Source organism: Centruroides vittatus, unplaced genomic scaffold (assembly GCF_030686945.1).
Source record: "Centruroides vittatus isolate TY-2023 unplaced genomic scaffold, ASM3068694v2 contig_680, whole genome shotgun sequence".
NCBI lineage: Eukaryota > Metazoa > Arthropoda > Arachnida > Scorpiones > Buthidae > Centruroides > Centruroides vittatus.
The window spans coordinates 2500267-2522920 of record NW_027122427.1 but is presented as its reverse complement, the minus strand read 5'-3'; the positions used below and the strand labels follow the sequence as shown (position 1 = coordinate 2522920).

The window sequence follows — 22654 nt, the reverse complement described above, 5'->3', positions numbered from 1 at the left end:
ATTCATGGTATGACGCTTACAGGTGAATAAGTACTAAAAATGTTCAGTTATCTACGTTTGTTTGAATGAAAATTTATTGAATTCGTCGTTCAATATCATCCCTGCAAAACAAATTCTTCTTATTATTCGAGTGTTGCCAAGACGACCAATAATGCAAATACTGACATTGCACAGAAGTTCCACACACACAGACACGCGCTTCTTCCACCCCAATCTCGTGCAGCTGGATAAGTTGCAAGCTTAGCTGTTGACAGTAAAAGATATTCAGACATCTGTTTATGTAATGATAATATGCCTTTCAGCGTGTTATCTGTCGTGAAATTAAAATTTTTAATATATAAATATATATATATAATATTGAATTTATTTTGAAAATATGAATTTCTTATAATACTATACACGTAAACATTTATGTGTATAGTGTTATATATATATATATATATTAATTAATTAATTATTTTTTGTATTAGGTGATTGGTGTTTGTTTTTTAATCGTGTTAACTAATTTATATTTTATAGCGATAAATGTGATAAATTTTGTATTTTAAGAGATTAATTTTTTTCTATCAAGAAAATAAGTGTGAATAAGAAAGAGAAATCCTCTAAGCTTTCTTTTTAGTCTTTTAAATGTTAAAAGATAAATATTTGTAGAGATTTAAGAATAAAACGTCGCTAAATGTGACAGAGATTAAACGAAATTTATAGAATTTTGTATGATTTTTTAACGATAAATTGCGATTTAAATTACTAAGTAATGAGTTATCTTAGTGTAATCACTTATTGTATGTAAATTAAATTAAATTATAATAATTTTTATATTAAACTATTTTAACTGCTGAAGTCTTGGATAATTTCCGTATTATTTTTTTTTTTTGTATTTAAGTTATGTATAAGGAAAATTTTACATTAAAAACAAGCTAAAATATATACTTTTGCTATGGAAATGTAGTATCGAAGTTGGAGAAATCGCTAAAAGCTGATTATATTTGAAGCATTGTGAATTGAGGGATATTCTTTGAATTAAAACTAAAGATGAAAGGCAATGATTTGTGAATTCTTCAACTAGTAAACAAGCCAAAAAGCCACTTAAACGAAATCTCTTTATTTGGCAAGTCCTCCTTTTAGTTCATTGTTCACACATTTTGCTAACAACTAACAATATAGCGGGAGAAGCAACGAATTGGATGGATGGAAGATATAATTATGGCATGTCAACTTGTATCCACTACAAGACCATCTAAATCACTATACAGGGTCAACATGCATTAACAATGTTAACAATCTGATAATCGGTTTGGTTTCAAATTTCAAATAACTTCGATGCTTCTATATTAATCATAGAAATATTATTGATTTATTAATCCATGATACACTATGTCATAAAATTCTTGATAAACAGTATAGTAAAGATTCGATCTTAACTCTGACACCGCCAACGTTTTATAATTAGTAAGACGATTTGATAGACACGTGTCTCTCGATAAATATGGCATTGTTTTGTTATATTCAATGTATTGTCTCCAGATATTTAATCAGTGTAAAGTTAGAAACTAAATAAACATTTAATTTGAATTAGAGAACGAGTTGATAAAATTACAATGGCGGTGAGAGTTAAGTATCCGGGAATTACAGTAAAGAGTTGGCTTTACTTTCTGGCTTTTCCTTGTATAGATTCAGAAGAAAAAATTATGTATAATTAAAGACTTTAACATTATCATCTATATATATAATCGTTACAGTAATTAATAGTATAGAATCATGAATATTAAATAAATGTTTTTTAATATTAAGTGATGCACCAAAATGTGACATGGCTTCAAGTTTGATAAATACAGAAACATCCAGTATCTTCAGGTACGAGTTGTATAACATTGTACTATTAATTTTCCCAGGAAAAAGTATTTATATTATCGAATAATACGCTATAATCGACTAATGCTATAATATTCTATATAAGAAGGGAAACATGAATAGACAAAATGACGAAACATGTAGAGGAGGAGAGGGAGGGCCTCGAGACTTAATTACAAATATAAAAATAAATTGTTAGACACAAAAATAATTATCGGAATAAATTAAAATATCGATAACTAAAATGTCTATTTATTTTTCTGTATTGGAAAAATTGTTTACTAAATTCATCTTCGTCGAATTTTCTTTTTTTATTTTTATTTTTATTTTTTTTTTTATTAATGTAGGCCTATAAATGATTGTAGACCCTCTCTCTCCAGTCATTATTTGTGGTTCGAAATTGAACTGACGATTAAAGACAACAACGAGACAGAATGGAACACCGCCGCTGTGCAGCCATTTTGAAAATGGCTGCTACTCGGACTCGACAGTGGATCCATTTTGGAGATGAAACTCTACCGTACTTGACTGGAAGTTTAGTCGTTGTATCTGAAAAAAAAGAAAAAAGAAAGAAAAAACGACTTGTTAAAAACTCGTTAATCGGATTTTTAATCTTACCTCTCGAACCACTGGCTCATAAGAAAATCGTTTAACCTCACATTAAAATTCATAGCTTGTTACTTAATCGTATTCGGATTTGTAAGATGAAGTCTGTTCCTTACAAAAGAGTTTTTCTTTTTATCATAAAAACTAAATTAGATTAAATTGAAATTAATTTTTAATTAGATCTGCCTATGAAAGAATTCCGAGATAAAAAAAAATCGAATTAAATATCAAGAGATTTAAAGAAATTTACAACAAATAGAAACAAAATGAATGCAATTTTTGTGAGTTACTTTCAAAGTTTATTATTTGTATCGATTTTCACTCGGATTCTTCCATTAGCATATATATGATGTAGTTTACGCATTCCTATTCAACACGGTAAAATAAATAATGAATTTATTATTACTTTATAATGTTGTGAATACTTATTAATATAACTTTTTGTCAAGTTTATAGCTAATTATATTAATTATTTACAATCCTTTATCGTAAATACGTTACAAACGGCTGTTACTCGTGCTAACAGACCATTAAGTCAATGCGAACTTTAAACCGAAAGGGTCTAAAATTATCTAATTTACTAGCAAAAGTAAATAAGATAATAAGTTAATTTTAAAAGCAATCTTCGATCCGAACTCAAATTAAGTTTTCAATTCATTTAGTGAATAATTTTTACTTGTTTTAAATGAATTTAAATGATCTCAATGGCTGTAACATCTCCATTTACTCCACTCTATACGTGTTTATTTCCTGTGATTATACATAAATCTTTCGATCCGGATCTCTAATCTAGTTTTAATTCCGAAATATATAATTTTCCAGAATTCCCAGATGATTACAACCGCGCTGAATAATGCGTTTGTACAAACTCATTAACATTTAAAACTTCATTTAGTTTCAATTATAAAAATGCAGTTTTTGTATAACGATAAACTCCCCTTTCGTACGTAATTATAAATACGTTTTACCTTTAACTATTTTCCTATTAAGAGCCGGTATTTAATAAGGATGAACTTAATTAATACAATATTATTATTATTTTTTTTCCTGTGTTCTATTCCCGTTATTGTATATAAATCTAATTAAAAATATTAATGTTATTTTAATTTTTATAACTGTGTAGATACTAATTAATGTTTGGAATAATTAAATTTTCTTAACGGTAGAAGCTTTTAAAAATGGCTTTGGCTTCCTTTTTCCCTTTTTCCCCCCCTCTCTTCTAATCGAACGAACGTTGGATGAAAGTCTGGAGTTTAGATCTCATTTCCTCACGATTTCTTTTGTCAGTTAATTAAGCAATGCGGAACAGATTCAGCATTCCCTACTTTCAATATAATCGAGTTTCGGAAGTATCAAAGGATAAATGAAGAAAATCGAAAAAGAAATATCAATGAATTCCAATAATTGAATTATAAATATGGCGGCGATCATCTGTTAAGTCCGAAATTTAAATTTGTATAAGATATATCTATCGTACGAGCAATTATTTATTATGACACCGTCACAATGTACTTAAGTTTAGTAGTGTCTTGCCCCTGTACTTCATACTTTTCCTGTTAACAGTGAAGTCGTGTCAATCATCTCTCGAGATTAAGAAAGGACGGACAGACAGCCGACAGTGGGAATTTATTGATGTAAAAAAACAAAAATGTTTTCAAATTTCAACCCAATTAAAAGTATTAAGTACCAAAATATACAAGTTACGCCTGTAAAGTATCGGAAAATGTTAACGACTTTTTTTTTATTATTATAAATTATATTGAAAGGTTCAACAGAACGATCATTTATTTTATAGCTAAATTCTAGCATGAAATTCTACTTTCAGATTTCAAAACAGAGATCGTTGACCTCGTGGAAATATTTGGAATTCTTTCGACAACAAAATAATAGCTTTTTTTTCTTCTTCTTCTTCTTCTTTTTGCTTTCCTTCAACGACTTCTTTTATATTCAGATCATCTAATGTTATTTTATTCGGAGTTCGTTTTATACAGTAGTGACTTGAATTATTTAGATCTTGTTTTTGGATGTTATAACTGATGCAAACATTGTTGATCGACGTTTCTATTATTAATGTCGAATTCATCCAATATCCTCTCTTGTTTTATGAGTGATTTTTTATCGATTCTTTCATCACCTTCAAAGGTGACACAAAAATAGCATTCGTTAATGTCAAGGTACAGAGTTTTCGTGATTTATATAGATTTTTATCTCGAGTAAAGCTTAAATTGTTTTACCTATCGAACTATCAGTAAATTTCAGTTTTCTAGAGCAATTTTATTTTCCTCCCTGGTTAAAAATTAATTTAATATACTTCTTATCTAAAATGTGAAGAATTTTTGATGGCATTTAAGTGATTCCGAACTAGGAAGTGTAGCGATATTAAAGTATAAATATTAAAAGTTATATGGACTAAACTTATTTATTTTATAGCGTCAATATGAAATTTTTAACGTAATATACACGTTAAGATAAAAATCTATAGACAGTTTCTTTTTTTTAATTCTAAGGTATTAATTTTAGTGTAAAACAAAGATTTAATAAGAACTAACAAAGAATTTTTAATCATATTTTAAATTTATTTAATTTAAAATATATGCTCTCCATCCGAAATTAGTAGTTTTGCCCCTGTAAATCATACTTTTCCTGATAACAATAGTCATAGTAATCATCTATTTAGCTCCATTTTGAATTGAAATTACGTGAATTCCGGTCCAGATTAGATATTTATGTATGGTTAATCGGGTCCTTCTCCCTTTAAGCTTTCCAAATCTGGTCTCGGCTTTAATCTATCTCACTCCGTTCTCGAGATTAAGGAAGGACAGACAAACGGTACGACAGACGCCAGTGGGAATTTATAGGTCTGCAATTTGAAAATTGCAGCTCAATAAATAACAAGATTTAGGTAATTGAATATATTGCAAATTATTCTTGTGTAACCTCCTGTGGATTATCATAGATTTTCTTATGAAATTTTTGATGGAAAACCGAAATTTGTGCGAGAAAATAAGGTAAATTTAATCATTTTTTTAAAGAAATTACGACTTTCTTTATTGGTTTTAATATCAGAATTTTAATCAACATAAAAACACTTATCAAACCGACCTCTTAGGGAGAAACCACTATTAATATACATATTATTATTTTTTTTTCTAAAAAGATTTAAAGCGTTGTTTTCATTTTCCATAAAATTAAAACATAAAAAAATTATCAATATTAGATAATTTTTAATGCTCCCATTTCTTCGGATAAAATATTATTGAATTTCTGTTCGATTTTACGATAAAGATTATGCGTTTGATGCTACAATCTATCTTATCTCACGAAAGGATTTGAAAAGAAGAATATGAGAATCCTGTCGAATCGAATAGGAAGAAAATAAAATAAAATATTGCCTTAATGATAATGGATTTCGATAAGAAAAATAAAATTATACGCGTAAATATAATATCGAAAGTTTAATAAATAAAAATTAAATTTATCGTCGAGGTTTCTAGTGAAAAAATTCTAGAAAACAGAAACCTTTCATTGGAAATTCGGAAAAGAAAATGTTGAAAAATAAGGAAAATATTTTAATGATCTGTTGATTGGTGGCAACACTGAGCGTTCTTTTTTTTTTGCTGTGAACGCCCCCTACTTTTTTTGTTCTTCTCTTCCCGCTTTTTTTTCTTCAGACGTGGGAAGTTGTAGTGTTCCTTTTTTGTTTAAATAAAAGCATTTTGTTAACTAGAGAAGTGTGTGTTAGAGGTTCTGACATCAAGTCTCAACAGGTTAAAGATACACATTCAGTTACCACAGCCAGTGGAGACAAAATATATGCAATAGGTAAAGGAACAATTGAAGTAGAAGCATATGTGGATAATACGTGGAATAAAATTATATTATGTAATGTTTGGTTTGTGAACTCCAGAACAGAATGGCTGCTGTGAACGTGAAAATAGAACAATAGTCGAGGCAGCAAAGTCCTTGATGTATACTAATAAAAATTTCACTGAAAAGCTATGGGCAGAGTTAGTAAATACTGCAACCTATATCCTAAATAAAACAAGTTCATCAAGTATTGAAAGTAAATCGCCATTTGAACTATGGTTTAATAAAACACCAAATATTAAACACTTGAGAATCATTGGGAGTACTTGCTATGCTCATGTACCCAAGCAACTAAGGAAAAAGTGAAAGAAGAAAGCACAGAAAGGTGTTTTGATAGGATATGAGAATGATGATGGTTATCGCATTTGGGACAAAGAAAATAACAAGCTCATTCGTTCGAGAGATGTCACTTTTCAAGAGGAATCCTTGATAGTTAAAAATGATAACTTGAATATACCTCATCCAGAAATAATCATGAAGCCTGATAGTTTACAAGAAGACGATAGTTATCTGAATGCTGAAAAAGATTTGAGTTTTCAGGATGAAGTTCAGAACAAAGAGGCAACACAAATGACTCTACAGGATCGTTCAGAGCTTATACGTCCCAGAAAATTTGATGACTGTGTTATATCAGTGATTTCAAATGCCTTTGAAGATCCGAGTACTTATACAGAGGCAATTAGTTATCGGAACCGAGAGAAATGGTTAAATGCTATGGATTGTGAAATAAAATCCTTTAAAAGAAAATGAGACATGAACCCTTGAAGAGTTACCAGGTGGAAGAAAAGCAATTCCACGCAAATGGGTATTTAAAACAAAGACCAATCCAGATGGTTCGATAGACAAGTTTAAGGCAAGACTGGTAGCAAAGGGATTCTCTCAAAGAAAAGGAAAGGATTTTGATCAAACATTCAGCCCTCTTGCTAAGTTAGGAACATCTTTTAAGTGTTGCAGCAAATGAAAATATGTCTCTGACACAATTTGATGTCTCAACAGCTTTCTTATATGGTACAATAGATGAAGACAATTACATGGAACAGCCAGAGGGGTTTAGTGATAGTTCAAACAGAATCTGTAAGTTAAAACGAAGTCTTTATGGACGTAAACAAGCTCCCCGATGTTGGAATAAGCGATTTGAAGACCATCTTTTGAAATTGGGTTTCCAAAGGAGTGATGCAGATCCTTGCCTGTTCATAAGAAAAAGAGGTCCAAATAAACTTTTGCTAACCTTGTACGTAGATGATGGTTTGGTGGCGGAAACAGATCCTCAGGAATCAGCAGAGTCTATAGAGCAGTTAAAAAGTGAGTTCAAGATTGTCTCTAGACCTGATACTTATTTATTAGGTTTAGAAATTCACAGACAAAGTGATGGATCGATTTTTGTAAATCAAAAGTCCTATACTGAAAAAAATTCTTGAGCGTTTTGGCATGCAAGATTGCAGACCTGTGTCAACGCCAATAATTAATGAAAGCAATAAATCAGGAAAAGTAGGTTCCTGTGAAAATAATGAAGAACACAAAAAGGACAAACCATATCGTCAAGCAGTAGGTGCTCTTATGTACCCGATGGTTGGTACACGCCCTGATATTGGTTATGCAGTGGGAGTTGCTTCAAGGTCACTTGAAGTTTATACTAATAAGAACTAGATAAATGTTAAAAGGATCTTCCGTTACCTGAAAAATACACTTGATTATGGAATACTCTATAAGAAAGGATATAATGGTATTCTTGAGGCGTACAGTGATGCTGATCATGGTGGAGATTTGGTCACTGGACGTTCTACTTCCGGAGTTGTTTGTATTTATTCCGGCGGAGCAATCACTTGGCTTAGTCGAAGACAAAGTTCAGTTGCAATATCTACTACGGAAGTAGAAGTGGTATGGTTGAAGCGATTGTTGAAGGATATCACAGAACTCAAAGAGCCTCCAAAGCTACAAATTGACAATGAAGCAGCAACAAGATTGGCACAAAACACAGAACACCATCGCCGTACTAAACATAATAAAACGAGACAATTCTTTGTTCGTGAGCTAGTTACTGACGGAACCAGTGAGGTGAAGAGAGTAGCCACAGAATTCCAGTGTAGCTGACATAATGACAAAACCACTACACAAGACTCGAATCATTTTGCAAGGACATGGGTATCCAACAGATCATTCAATGAGGGAAAGTGTTGAAAAATAAGGAAAATATTAACGTTTTCATGATCTGTTAATTGGTGGCAACACTGATTTTTCTTTTGCTGTGAGCTCCCCCTACTTTTTTTTGTTCTTCTCTTCCCGCCTTTTTTTTCCTTCAGACGTGTGAAGTTGTAGTGTTCCTTTTTTGTTTAAATAAAAGCATTTTGTTAACTAGAGAAGTGTGTGTTAGAGGTTCTGACATCAAGTCCCAACAGAAAAAGATATCAGATCACAAACGATGAAAAATCCGCAATATAAATCAAGAAAGGAAGAAAACGGCCATTATTTTTACCTCACGGATATAAAACCACAAGTTAGAATTTTAAAAAATGCATTATTCTAGTGTATCTTGAGCTATTTGAAGGAACTGTATTTAAACTTTTCGAATTACACACACACACACACACACAAAAGAATAGATTTAACTTTAAAATTTTAAAGTTTATAAATAAAGAAAATAGAAATAATTATGTTTATTTCTGTTTTCCTTCGTACAATATAACGAAAATATGGTCTAATATTTTTGCTATTGTGCAAATTTTATTCTTAGAAATGTATTTAAGAAATAAAAACCGTGGAGAGAAGCGAGATTATATTTGTATATATATATATATATTTTTAACGGAAAATTTACAAATTTTTGTGTGTTTTTTGAATGTAATTTTTCGAGAGACCATACGTCTGATTATATTAATTTTCATACCTAAAGATCTTCTTCGGTTAAATTAACGTTATATTAAATACGAAAAAAGTAAGAATGTCTTAAAGGATTTTTTTTTGAATTTTTCTCAACCGTAAAAAATGAGTTTCCATCCAATAAATGAAACTTTATAAAACTCTTCTTTTCCATTTGATAGAGCAATGAATTATATATTCGCTTTTATATTTGTCAGATTTGATTTAAGTTTTACATTATGAAAATTCGAAAATCAAATTCTAGACATTCGCATAAAAATCTTTGAATGATTTATCAACAAAAATGCAATCTACATACAGAAGAAAAGGAAATAAAAATAAAAGAAACTTATAATCTACAAATAAGAACTGGAAACAAAAATAAATATCTGTAAAAAGAAAAAAAAAGAAGACTGAAATTAATGTTAATTAGCAAAAATTTTGATTGCTTTAATTATTTTCTTATTTAAAAAAAAAGACTTAATAACTGAAATTTAATTACAGTTCTTAGCCTGTTTTTCCACAGTTTTCTCTTATATACTCCATCATCTCATCTATATTTATTAAAGGAATTAAACCTTGACTTCTCTAATAAATATAGATGCGATGATAGATACTGATAACGTTGTATCAGCCGGTTACTTGTATATGCAGATAGAGATATAATGGCTGCCAAAATGATATAATTAGAAATATCAAACAATTATGTTCCCTGCTGTGATTAAGTGTCTTTTTAAAGAAAATTATACGAAAACAAGTTCTTAGCCAAATAAAATTTTAAAAAATAATAATAAACATTGTACGAAATTTAAGCATTTATTCTATTTATATCAATTTATGCATAGAGTTATATCAAGGCCTAAGACGAGTATGTAAAAAAAGGCCCTCTTAGAGACAAAAAAACAAAGTGTAAAATGTTTTTTATACAGTAAAACCTGTCCAAAACGGAACTTGAATAAAATGGAAACCGTACAATTCCTTACAGTAAAAAACCTGTGTAAAAAGGAAACCGTTTTACACAGGTTTTACTGTGATAATTACTGAATTTTATTTGTTAAATTATGAGTTAAATTTGTTTATCTAAATTTAATATGTACAATTATCGATAAAGCATTATTTAAATTTTCACTTTATATACTTGAATTAAGGGGTAAATAATAATATACTCTACTTATAATGAAATTTATAAAATATTTTCTTATACATATGCGTATATTTTAATTACTAAAAGCTTATAATATCTACTAAGAGACATTTTAATGTTTATTAATCAATTTTTTTCAAGTTCATTATCATAAAACGAGAGAAAACACGAACACGTTTTGTGTACTTATGAAACTTTCTGGAAAAATCAATAAATCATATTACACATTTAAAAAAAACCTGGCAACGTTGTTGCTGGACCTTCCCTGCATTTTTTACTTGTTTTCATCTCTAATAACTGCTACCAATATCTTTAAGTCTTCAGATTGGTTAGAGAGGTATCAGGGATAGGGCCATATCTCACGAAACGATGATCCGATTTTCCTGAAAATTTCTAGAGACATTTCTTCCTAATAGGCAAACCTCCTTGTGAAATTTCAGAGATTTTCTACAAACGGCACAGGAGTTATTAAGCTTCAAAGAGAGTGAACAAAATTCTGTCCCCACGTAAAGTACTGTACATCCATACATACAGAAAGCCCTCCAACTTCCTCCCCCATTTCTCGACCTTTCGACGTATCCTGAGTTCAAAAATATAAAAATCTGAGGCCATGTTTTTTTGACCGATCGCCATACTTTCCCTCTGTTATATAACAGACGGGAAAGTAAAAGTCGACTAGATCCTTGCACTTCTATACTTTGTCTACACGGATATAAATGGGCAAGCAAATCAATAAATCAAATATCATTTCTTCAATTCGTTGACTTATATATTTTATTAGTGACGTTACACCCTTTTAATCCTGTGTTAATAATCAAATCCTGCGACGTCACGCACGTATAATACATAAACGTTCTATCCTTAGTTAAGTATTTTATAAGACGAAATTTATTTATTTGCAGACTTAAAAATTATAAAATAATTTTAAAATTAATTCCAGAATCTTTATATCGGAACAAAAACTCGTCGTTTTTCCTAAATAAACCGCATTCATTTATTAATTTTTCAATGGGAAATATTTAAATAATGTAAAAACGATATGAAATTTACTTATAAGGTTGTTAAATGAATCTACTTCGTAAATAATAACACGCACGCTTACACTGCTGCACGCTAAAAAACATTTATAATTCACAATGATGGATAGACCTACAGACAGATTTGTCTCCAAGACGTCTTCCGGAAACTAGAAGATGAGGTCGAGACTTCTTGTCGCTGTAACTAGTGAAAGGCTGGCTCTCAACACTTGTGATAATTCTCTATGGGAGTAATTCTCGAGGAAATTGTAACTATACAAACGATACAGAACGACTGATAAGGTGAGAGATATCTTACGTCACGCATTCACAACACGTCAGCTGTACGTGAAGGATGGTTACAGATAGCTTACAAGGATTATCTTATACCCAGACAATGATACGGTTCACACAAACCCTTTTAATGAACGAACGTGATGTTTACGCTTAAAAATTTCCTGAATTATCCAGATTATTTGATTTATATCGCGGCTTAAAATATGCAAATTTCTTTCCTTTTTTTTTACTCTGCCAGACCAACGAAAGAAGTGAAAAATATGAATGAATATGTCAACAAATTACACGACCTTCTGAGGTAATTACTTGGCTATCGAGATATTTAAAATTAAAATTTCTTTGAATAAAATTGAAAAATTACATCTTACTTTCAGTACAATTCTTAATTAAGAAGCGAACGTAGTTTATATCTTGGAGGAATATTTTTTTTCCCCTGTTATTTATAATGAAAATTGAAGTTTAGGAAAGTTGTGAAGAGGGTTGTATCGTTTCGCGCGATTGAATTTCACCCTTTAGGTCTTGATAGCTTTGTTTAACGGATAGAAAACACCATAAATCGATCTAAGGAACTATCGACTTCTTTATTTTTTTCTTTTTTCTTTAACATACTAACTCTATTTCCACAGATAATGGAATCCAATATAAAGATTGTTTGTTATATTCTCAATCTGGGTTTAACGTTACGTCTTTCAGACACTTTTTGTGATGTTTTTTTGTTTTTTTTAATATAAACCAATGGTTATAAATTAATAGAATACTTATCATTTCGAATTTAAACCTTAAAATCAACAAATCTGATCCAATAATCACGTATAAAATTTTAAAATATTGGTTATTTAGAGGTTGTACGTATCGAATTTTCGAAAAGATATTATAACTTTGTCAATCGATAAAAGGAATAAACATGATTTATTCATACCCAATAAGAATTTCATAGACAGTTACTTTGCATGAGAAAAACTTTAGAATACGAATGATTATACAGATATATGATGACTCTGCTAAAACTGGGTGCATTATTATACTTCTAGGTACAACCAGAATGCATTTTATTACCTTATTTTATACATATTACATATATATTCACGTTAAATACACATATATGTAGCTGTTATATAAATCTTACAACATATTATGTATATAAAGGGTGAAGCTATAATTTACTCTCATTTGGTGGAAGTAGAAGGCTTGGAGGCTCTATTAAATAGTGTCCTGTGTAGCCTGTATAAGGCTACATGTATAAGAATTAAAGTTATTGTGTTGAGTGTCAACATCTATACTTTATTTTAAATGTTATCCTAAGGTATTTTTCCACATATTTTCAAAGTCGGGGTGCGCATTATATTCGAAGTAATAAGTTATTTGTTAGTTTGATAATTTAGTTTTAATAAGGTCAAAATTATAAATGGAATTTATTCGAGGTTATTGATTCAGTTCTACACCTTCGAATGTCAGGAGAATAAACAAGGAACAACGTTTTATTCTATTCGATAATTTAATAAATGAATTAATTTTGAACTTATTTTATACGTTAAATATAACAAAGATACATCGTCGTTAACGAGTAATTTATAAATTATTTCTTTTAAAAATTATATAATACTTTAAATTATAATTTAATTTGTCTGGAACCGAAGAAAATCGAATAAATCAAAGGAATTCCTTGTGGAAAATGCTGGTAGAGTATTTTAGAACCTTTAAAAAAAAATCATTAAAATTATGTAACATCACTTCAAAATGTCAACATTTCTATATTATTTTTAATTATCTGGTACTTCACTTCAAAATATTCTTTCTAAAGTGATTAATTAATAAATTTTTCACTTCAAAATTGATTTCTTAATCGAAGAAAAATCTTTTCCTATTTTTTCCCATTAAAATTTCTTACAAATTAATATTTATAATAATTAAACACACCCGAAGCCTGGCCTGTACCGTATTTTAATTTTAAAAAAAATCGCGAGACTTCCGGTACAGTCTGAAAGTTCGTATAAAGTTAATTGGGGCATCCTGGCCCCCCTAAGATTTCCACATCTGGTCTCGATTTTCATCCATCTAACTCGAGATTAAGGAAAGATAAACAGACAGACAGGCAGACGGACGGTAGCGAGAATCTACGCAATAATTGCATCCCAATAATATTAATATGTAATATTTTTTTGAAATTATTATACTTTAAATCATATAAACACGTGTGATTTTGCATTATGCATTTTCGGAGTTTTATAAAATTCTATATTTCTTTTTTGGGGGAAAAAGGGGGTGGGTGGAATTCTTTTCTGTCCATAACGCACTCCATGAATAACTAACCGAATGCTTAATAATATTTTCCATATTCGGGAGGCATTCTCATTCGATGAATAAGAATTTCTATTCGAAGAGATTATGCTTCGTCCAATATGCTTGAGGAATAGAATAACGGGGATTAGAAATGCAGTCAATATATTTTCCAGAATTTAGGGAAGGATTTGTTATTCTATGATTCTAAATCCAACGACTTATCGCCGGTTTTTTAAGATATTTTGCACTTCTAAACCGGAAAAACTCTCTAGTTCTTACGAAACGAACAATAAATTATCCAGACTCAACCAGGAAATTACGTTGTGCAAATAAGAAAACATAATTATTTATTCCGGAAATTAAACGAAAATACATCAGATTTACAAATAAAATTTCAAAATTGAACAGTAAAATCATTTTTTATTATTATTATTATTAGAAATTTCAACGTGTTAAAGGCATTCTAAGAGCGGGACTTCACCAACTAATCCAACAAGACACACGAATCTGAACGAAGCAGACAATACTCTTTAAATGAATATATATATATATATATATATATATAACATTTAATTCTGTTTAAGGATTAAATAACTGAATTAATGTTTCTATTATAAATCACGTCAATTTAATTAAATTATGAAAAATTCTAAAAGAATTTTCGTGTAAGTTTAAACTAAACTACAATTCGAATATTAAACATGCAAACATCTGCATTTATACGTGTTCAAAACTTTACTTTTCTTAATGATACAATAATTACCCTGTTTAATGACGATAATGATAGACGATGGAAGTGATAATGATAATAAATGACGAGTTTCACAATCTTGATAATATCGATTTCTGTTTAGACATTTGGAATTTCCTTTTATTAATTCCAAAATTAAATCGAATTATTCTTAAAGAAAATTAAATAATTAATTATAATTATCAAGAAGAAATTTGTTTGATTTGATTGTGAAAGAAGAGTAAAATGCCTCATAAAAATAATGGAAATTTCACATTCCGGATGCAGAAAAATCATTCTTATTTCATTAATAAATTAAATTAACTAATTAGATTATTTATGGAAGACATTTTAAAAATTAAATTAATAAAAATTAAAAAAAAAACAATTGAAGATTTATGTAATTTTAATTGCATAATCTTCGGAAAATAGCAATTTTATTATTACTGTATTTTAAATCGAAAAGGCAATCATTTACAGAAATTATACAAAATACGTCTGTGTAATTTGACTTGATTACTTAGGACTTATTCAAAAATAAGAGGAATTTTATAATTCTTCGAAGGGAAAATAAGATCTTAAATGAGAAAATTCATCAACGAGTTGAGTAACTTTCCCGGCAAAAAAATTTAAATTGCGTGTGATGCCATCTGTTGTAATATTTTATTATTAAAAAGCATTTTATATTATTAATTAATACAAAACGGCAAAAGGCCCTTTTAAAAACAATTGTAAATGCTAATAACGAGTAAACTTCATTAAGTCTATTCCCACTCGAGATAAGACACACGTACTGTACTGTACCCTTTCTATCTCCTCAACCCTTCGAGCTTTAATCACCAAAATTTAAAAGCTTTAAGGTCCCTAATACCCGAAGCTCCTTGTAAAATTTCAGAAATTTTCGACAAAAGGCACAGGAGTTATTAAGCTTCAAAGTGGATAAACAAAATATTTTCTTCCCCACACGCACTAACACCCTCCCCCCCAAAAAAAGTCTTACTTCAGTTAACTTAATATCTTTATTTTATTATTTTAATCTTTTAAAAATTTTTTCCCCTCTCTTATAAAATTTTTATGCAAATTTAAACGAGTGTATAATTTTGTGGACATAAAATGTCATTACATTTTCTTGACGACTTTTCAAAATACCTTAAAATTTTACCATATTAATGTCGTGTCATCATCATTCTTACGTTAATGATACCATTTTACAACATCACATTTTTCATAATAACAATAGGAAAAAAAAGGTTTTCTAAATTATCTTCTTAATTGCTGTCAAAGTTTTTGAGATTATCCTTTAAAAAAAACAAATTGAACAACCTTAATTATTGGAAACTCTAGAGAAAAAAAGGGGAAAAAATATGAGCATTAGAACGAAGATAGACGATTTAATTCGCAGAATAATTTATATTTGTATGAATACGAAGAATATTTTTTCGTTTTAGAACCACCTTAACAATGTTAAAGATACTAAATTACGTATAAATATCCGTACAGAAGGCATACAATTAATTATTATTTAATTTACAGTTTTTTTAAACTAGGAGTTATAAAAAATTGGAGATTGACACGGCAAAACCCACAATGGGCTTAGAAAAAAGTCTTCCGGAGAACTTAGGCCCTTTTCTCATCACCGTTTGCCCTATTGGAAGCATGGAGGAACCTACAATGGGTTCTACCATGCCTCCAATAGGGCAAACAGTGGTAAGGAAAGGGGTCTGATATATTGGGAACAGACCACTCTAGGAGGTTTTCGACCCTTTTCTTCGCTGCAGTATGCTCACACCTTAACAGTTTATTTTAATTAAAGTTATATATATATTTTAGTTATTTTTTGAAGTGTGTAGCAAAAATAAAATTCTATTTTCGTCCCTGTAAATGTGTATTTTCCTACTAATAATGTGCAATGTGCCGAAAACAACCTCCAAAGGGGAATTATATTTATAAATACATTATTCTTTTTTGTGTGTTAAAGTAGTATTTTATTTTTTTCCCTAACTTATATAAAACTAGAAACGAAAATAAGTTTATTGATCTTCATAAATAAACGTTAGAACGGACATTAAAATATTTATATTTAGAAGAGAAAATTATGAAATTCGACAAACTTAATTTATAATAAACCATAAAAATCTTATTAAAAATCATAAAATTTGAAGGGTTTTTTTTAAGAAAAAAAAATACGAAAACTGAATTAATTATTGATTTATTCGAAGACGTTAATTTTCTTATCTTCCATTCTCCGGCCATAAATTCTGACTTCATTTATCATGTCTCAAACGTACGAGCCAATTAAAATATTAAAAAATAAATTCGTATTATTCAAAAATTTTATACATTGAGCTATCCATTAAAAAAACTTTAATTATTATTTTTATTACAGAGACGTCTGAGAATTTCCTATCGAAAGAATTAAGTTGAGAGTAAAAAGAATAATCGTTTCGATACGTATTTTTATTCTTAGAATTATTATAATAAGGTTATTATTCTTTGTCCATTATAAAAATACAGTCAAGACTTTGCTTAATAATATAAAGTTAGAACTTTTATCTCGATAGATTGTCTATATCAATGCATAAAAATCGATACGAGGATATATTAATGATAGAAATATAAATAAATAAGTGATGACAAGGACGAGAATTTTATATAAATAAAATATATATATATATATTTTTTAAGGAACTATTTATATTTTCATTGAAAATCTTTAACAGATTCTATAAAGATTTTCAAGAGAAATATAAAAATGAAGTTTGTTAAATGAACGTTAAAGGTAATTAAGTTGAAAAATTATAAACGAAAGGGAAATTGACTTAAATGGCTGTCAAGAATGCTTTTAATAAGATAAATCTCACCTGCATTAGGAGCTTACCTGGAATTGACAGTTTATTTCATTAACCTTCAGCTAAAGGCGGTGTAACCCAACCATATTTTTCGTGAGTTTTCACCAGGCTTCGAAAGGAAGCTTCTGCAGATTTCCGGTTGAATTCCTTTCCACTTTTGCATTTTCGGGCTATCCGGCCTTGACCTTTGACTAAACTAGCAGCAAACTGCATGATGACTGCCTCGACTGTGTATGCCGATGCCCAACCTCTGGGTGTTAAGAGTTCCATGCAGATAGCACCACCTTCCATGACGAAACCCTTTTCAATGTGGGGTGAGATCACACGCATGAATGGCGGAGAAAATGGAAAGTTTTCGGGAAAATTGATGTTAATCAGGACGTATGGTGTGTGTGTCTCTTGCATGTCTCGATAAAAATCTGATTCTGGATCGATCTGGTGAAGTTTTATGTTCCAATCGTATAGATTATCATCTACCAATTCTACCGTGTATGGAGGTTTTTCTACGTTCCTCATCAACCTGGTCATCTCTTGATATTCTTTCATTAATCTTCTTGTACGTACGGCTTGATTATGTCTCATAACACTTTCTGATATGACAGAGTCTACTTTGGAAGACTTTTTAGATGTAGCTGGAACCGATGCATCCGCTGGACTAATTTTCGAATCTCTTCTCGATACTCTAGGACTTTCATATTGTCCTAACAACCTGGCTGCGAATTGTCGACTTGGTGAACCGCGATTCTTTTTTCTCCGTTCGTCAGAAAGTCTATCGGTAGATTTAAATAACTTCCTGAAAGCCGAAGCCATCTTTATGGGGCATCCAGCATATCTCTAAATCATCTCCTGAAATACAAGCATTTCTCAGAAAAAATTCTCCTAATGTAACCAATAATTAATACAAAAGCCATAAATACATATATATATATATATTTTAGATAATTTTTCCCCGTGTAATGAATAAAAGTAAAAGTAAAAAAAGATGTGATTAATTAACTTAATTACTTTCTTTCTCGTTCGACGTAATAATTATATTTATTAAAAATAATTTTAATTAAGAAAATAGACATTTTAAGAACCTTTACGTTATAAGAAAGCGCACACATCTGCATAAAATGTGTATTTTTTTAATCGTTTTATTTATAATAAAGAAAAATTATATTAATTTTTATAAAGAAAACAAATTCGACAATAACATTTATTTAAATGTAATTAATATTTTAAAAAAAGAATTAAACTACAGAGAATCGCTCATTCGTTAATGATGAATGAATTTTTCTCCTCGCATCATTCATCGATTGTAGATGCGAAAAGCATTACGCGAATTAATTGATTTATTTACAAAATAAATATTTAAAAAAAAACTGTATATTATTATTATTATTATATTTTTTGGTATAATCACGTTAATTTATGTAAAAATTGATATTTTACTTTAAGAGCCATTACTTATATTATTCAAAATTAACATAAAATAGAATGATAAATTAACAATGAATATTCAATTAGAACATTAATAAATGTCATAAATTAATAATATACTAATGGTTCATTATGTAATATTATTGTTGTTAAACGAATTTAATAATTAAACATCAACAAATTTCAATTACGGGTTTCGTATTTTGTTTCTATTATTACTTTCTATAAAAAGGGTAGGATAAAGAGCATTGAATTAATAGGGAGTAGGAAGAGCATTGAGTTAACTAATTAATTTAAGTTTTTACAACGTTTTCTTTAATCTCACGGCTATAATTTTCTCTATTAGATATCTTTAACAGTGTATAATTTTTTAAAATATCGTAATTAACGATTTTTAACGCTTAATAAATATCCGTAAATCGAATTATTATTATTATTATTATTATTATAAACTAGGAAACTTCCATCTACAATTATTGACACCGCATCAGTTATTTGGAAGGATTCCAATTGACAGGTATTCGTAACAGTACTGAAAATCTACAAGAAAACAAGAGATTCAACCGTGCCAGAAATGGGTAATTATTTGTATAAAAGTATAATATAAAGTGATTTTTTTACAGTAAAAAAAGACGAAAAAGAAATTAGTTAAATCGTACGATAAAGCCATTTACGGCTAATTCCTTATCCCTTATAATCTACCCACTTAAACATTTTAAAGAATTCCATTAGAAATAACGATTCTTCTTGTTAAAATGGCATACCCAACGGTTAAAACCCCGAATATCTGACATTAGTTGTAATTAATTACTTCACAATATGAAAATCGATACGTCCATAATTGGTTCTTATTTATTTATTTTTTCCCCTTCTTCTCTTAGACATTGATGAGAAAGAAGAATATCTCTGATAATTTTCGATATAAATATCTGTAAAAATCGTTATATGTAAATTATACAGCGTATAATAAATGCTAAATTTAAAAAGAAGATTCGATATAGGCCTATATATATATTTAATTTTTATTATTTTTTTCGACAAAGATATATTATTATTTATTAAACGTACGAATAAATTATTCTTTAAGTGGATTATTTATTGGAAAAAAAATAAAAAAACATATTGTTTGCCGCTACGAAAGGATAAAATATATCACCCAATAGATTAAGTAGACATCTCGCAACGTCAACAGATATAAATGATATTGTTTTTTTGGAGTGTTTTTTTATTATTATTTTTCGCAAATTATCCGATTCTGCCAATGGGAGAAATAAATGTCGAGCACTCTATTTGCTTTTCTGAGTGCATTTTGTAAGAGTTGTGTGATACCTTGTCGGTATCATCGATTACTGATTCGTAATGTTGACCTTTTCGGAGGGCAGCGTAGGCGACTGCAGAATACTTATCCCTCTCTTTTCATTCGAAACTAGTATTTTATAGTATCTCTTTTATAATCGGACTCATCTATTTAAATTTCCTTCCCTTTTCGTGTCCTTGAAAGTTAGTTTTTGGTAGGTGAGAATTGGATTAATGCCACAGTCTACCTTATTCAGCTCCAAGGACAATATTAAATTTACAGAGACGAACGATTTATATCGGAAATAAAAGTCTAAAAAACAATCGTTTAAAGATCGATAATTTAAAAAAAAAATTAAAACAATTATAAAATTATATTTTTTTTATGCCGTTTCAGACATTAATTCGCTTCTCTTCGTATTCGTTTAAAGGAAATAATTAAGATATTTTATAGAAGTTGCGGCGTAAAATTACAAATTATATATAACTTTATATACCTTAAAAAATTATTTATCTTTTGTGTTTTTAACAATCGTCAAAGACAATAAAAGCCGAGAGAACTGGGAACATTAATGTGCCATCCCCGAATCCATTAAGAGACGTTCATAAATTGAACGCAAAAGCAGCTTTCAACGTCTTCTGTCTTGACGTCACGAAGAGATCGATTTGGAAAAAACCCTTCGCGCCAATAGTCTAGAAAAATACCGAGTTTGTCTGTCCATCCTGTAGTAAACGATCGCTAATTCGGATACAGAAAAACACCCGCTTCAACTAAGCTAAGGTCTTACTAGTTACGCGGCTCCATTACTTTATTAAGAACCGAACGAGATAAGTTTTATGAATGTTCTACAACCGATCAATATTCTACTAATTTAATGAAAAATATATATATTCTTTTTTTAAAAAAATTAGATTATCCGTACGAGACGTTTCTATAAAGTAAATTAAATTTTTTTACGTCATATTGTTGTTTCTACGAATACAAAAATTCATTTTGTCAAAAACGTAGAGAAAGGAAAAGATCCCTCCCCTGATTATTCAAGAAAAATGAAATTCTCTAGAGTAAGCTCCTCTAAGATCGACTAAGTTTGCTGTCTTTCGAGTGAGATGCATACAGAAGAAAACACGATGTAGCTCGCTCCCATAGAGAAGGGAGGGAGAAAAAAAAAATTGAATTGATAGAGAAAAACCTTTTTGACTTTGGTAAATATCATTTCTGAGAAAACTTCATTTTTTGAAGATAGAAATATAGGAAGAAAGGAAAAAAATTGAAATAACTTACATCTTCAATTACACAAAGAAACTACATCGGTATAGACTATTGCAAAGTAGCTATTGTGAATGGAATATTAAGCTGCATCACACGTAAGTTCCTTGTTTCTCGTCGGAAAATAAACTACTAAATTCGATTTTTTTATATATAAATTAGTTTTTGTGAGTGTTAAAATCGTTATAAAAATATACTTTTAGAAAGGAAAATGGTGTACGTTTCCGATATTTCAAACCGGATAAATTCTTATGTCGAACGACTTTATTTTATCGATTAGTAGCTATCACAACACATATAAAAGTTATAAACAATATCTTTAGACGTAAGGGCGCCTTTTGGATTTAAATAAGCCCTATTCCTTTATAAAATAACATTATAATTACTTCGCTTATGTTAACTAACGTATACTTAAGGGTATGTAATATTTAAACGTGGAATTAAAAAAATTTAAAAAAAATTGATTTTTAATTTCTATAAAAATTCCTATTTAATACAATAAATAATACTTATTAATCCGTTCTATATCTAAATACACGCGTATATAATGGTAAATTAACGTTTAATAACAATAGCGAATCGGAGACTTACCAGTACATTGGAACTCTGTGCCACACTATCTAGCAGACTAAAAACGAATGGCAGAGGGTGATCACGTGACTAACTGGCTCCTGCATTCGACTCGGCTGGAGCATGGCCACACTGCGAGGATCAATATCTCCCCTGCTGGAACCTATCTAAATATTCGACGTTTTAAAATCCAGATAACGACGTTCTGCTCTCTTACGTTTAAGTTTCGTTTCTATTGTTCAATAAATATACGGCTTAATTATAACTAATTACACGTAATAAATTGAGTCACGTGTCAAAAAAAAAATCTTTTAAAACGTTAAATTCCGTGTGTTTTATAATCTTTAATCAATCAAGTCTAATTTAAAATTTTAAATATATGTAAATTAATTTCGTTTTTACCCCATACAATTATTATTATTATTATTATTCAAACGAAAATAATTTTGTAAAAATAAACGAACCGTAAAATATTATTAATATTCTCCTTAATATTCCTCTCTAAAATATTAATATATATATATATATTTAGTTTTAATTTATATTAATTTTAATTTTAATGCTTAAAGATAATTACATTTTTATTTTATTGTTTTTAAACAA

General features: G+C 29.2%; 1 protein-coding gene across 4 annotated transcripts; it reads right to left on the bottom strand.

Annotated features, from left to right (window-relative positions):
* Window positions 1-2350: 2350 nt before the first annotated feature.
* LOC136980174 (ubiquitin-conjugating enzyme E2Q-like protein 1) lies at window positions 2351-22232 on the bottom strand. 4 transcript variants are annotated; one of them, XR_010881508.1, is made up of 4 exons: window positions 22073-22232; window positions 17509-18342; window positions 2470-2585; window positions 2351-2400 (listed from the first exon to the last, which is right to left on the bottom strand). XR_010881508.1 is itself a non-coding variant. In XM_067276223.1 (3 exons), exon 2 carries the CDS (start codon window positions 18304-18306, stop codon window positions 17548-17550), a length of 759 nt encoding a protein of 252 aa, XP_067132324.1. In that variant the 5' UTR covers window positions 18307-18342; window positions 22073-22227; the 3' UTR covers window positions 2351-2400; window positions 17526-17547. The 4 variants fall into 4 exon arrangements, 1 of the variants encoding a protein (XP_067132324.1); XR_010881509.1 differs by having other exon boundaries at window positions 2470-2568; window positions 17526-18342; XR_010881510.1 differs by having other exon boundaries at window positions 2470-2562; window positions 17526-18342.
* Window positions 22233-22654: the final 422 nt, after the last annotated feature.

What these genes read in the sequence shown, in the direction of transcription:
- LOC136980174 (XM_067276223.1), bottom strand. Translation starts at nt 18,306, where the DNA reads ATGGCTTCGGCTTTCAGGAAGTTATTTAAATCTACCGATAGACTTTCT.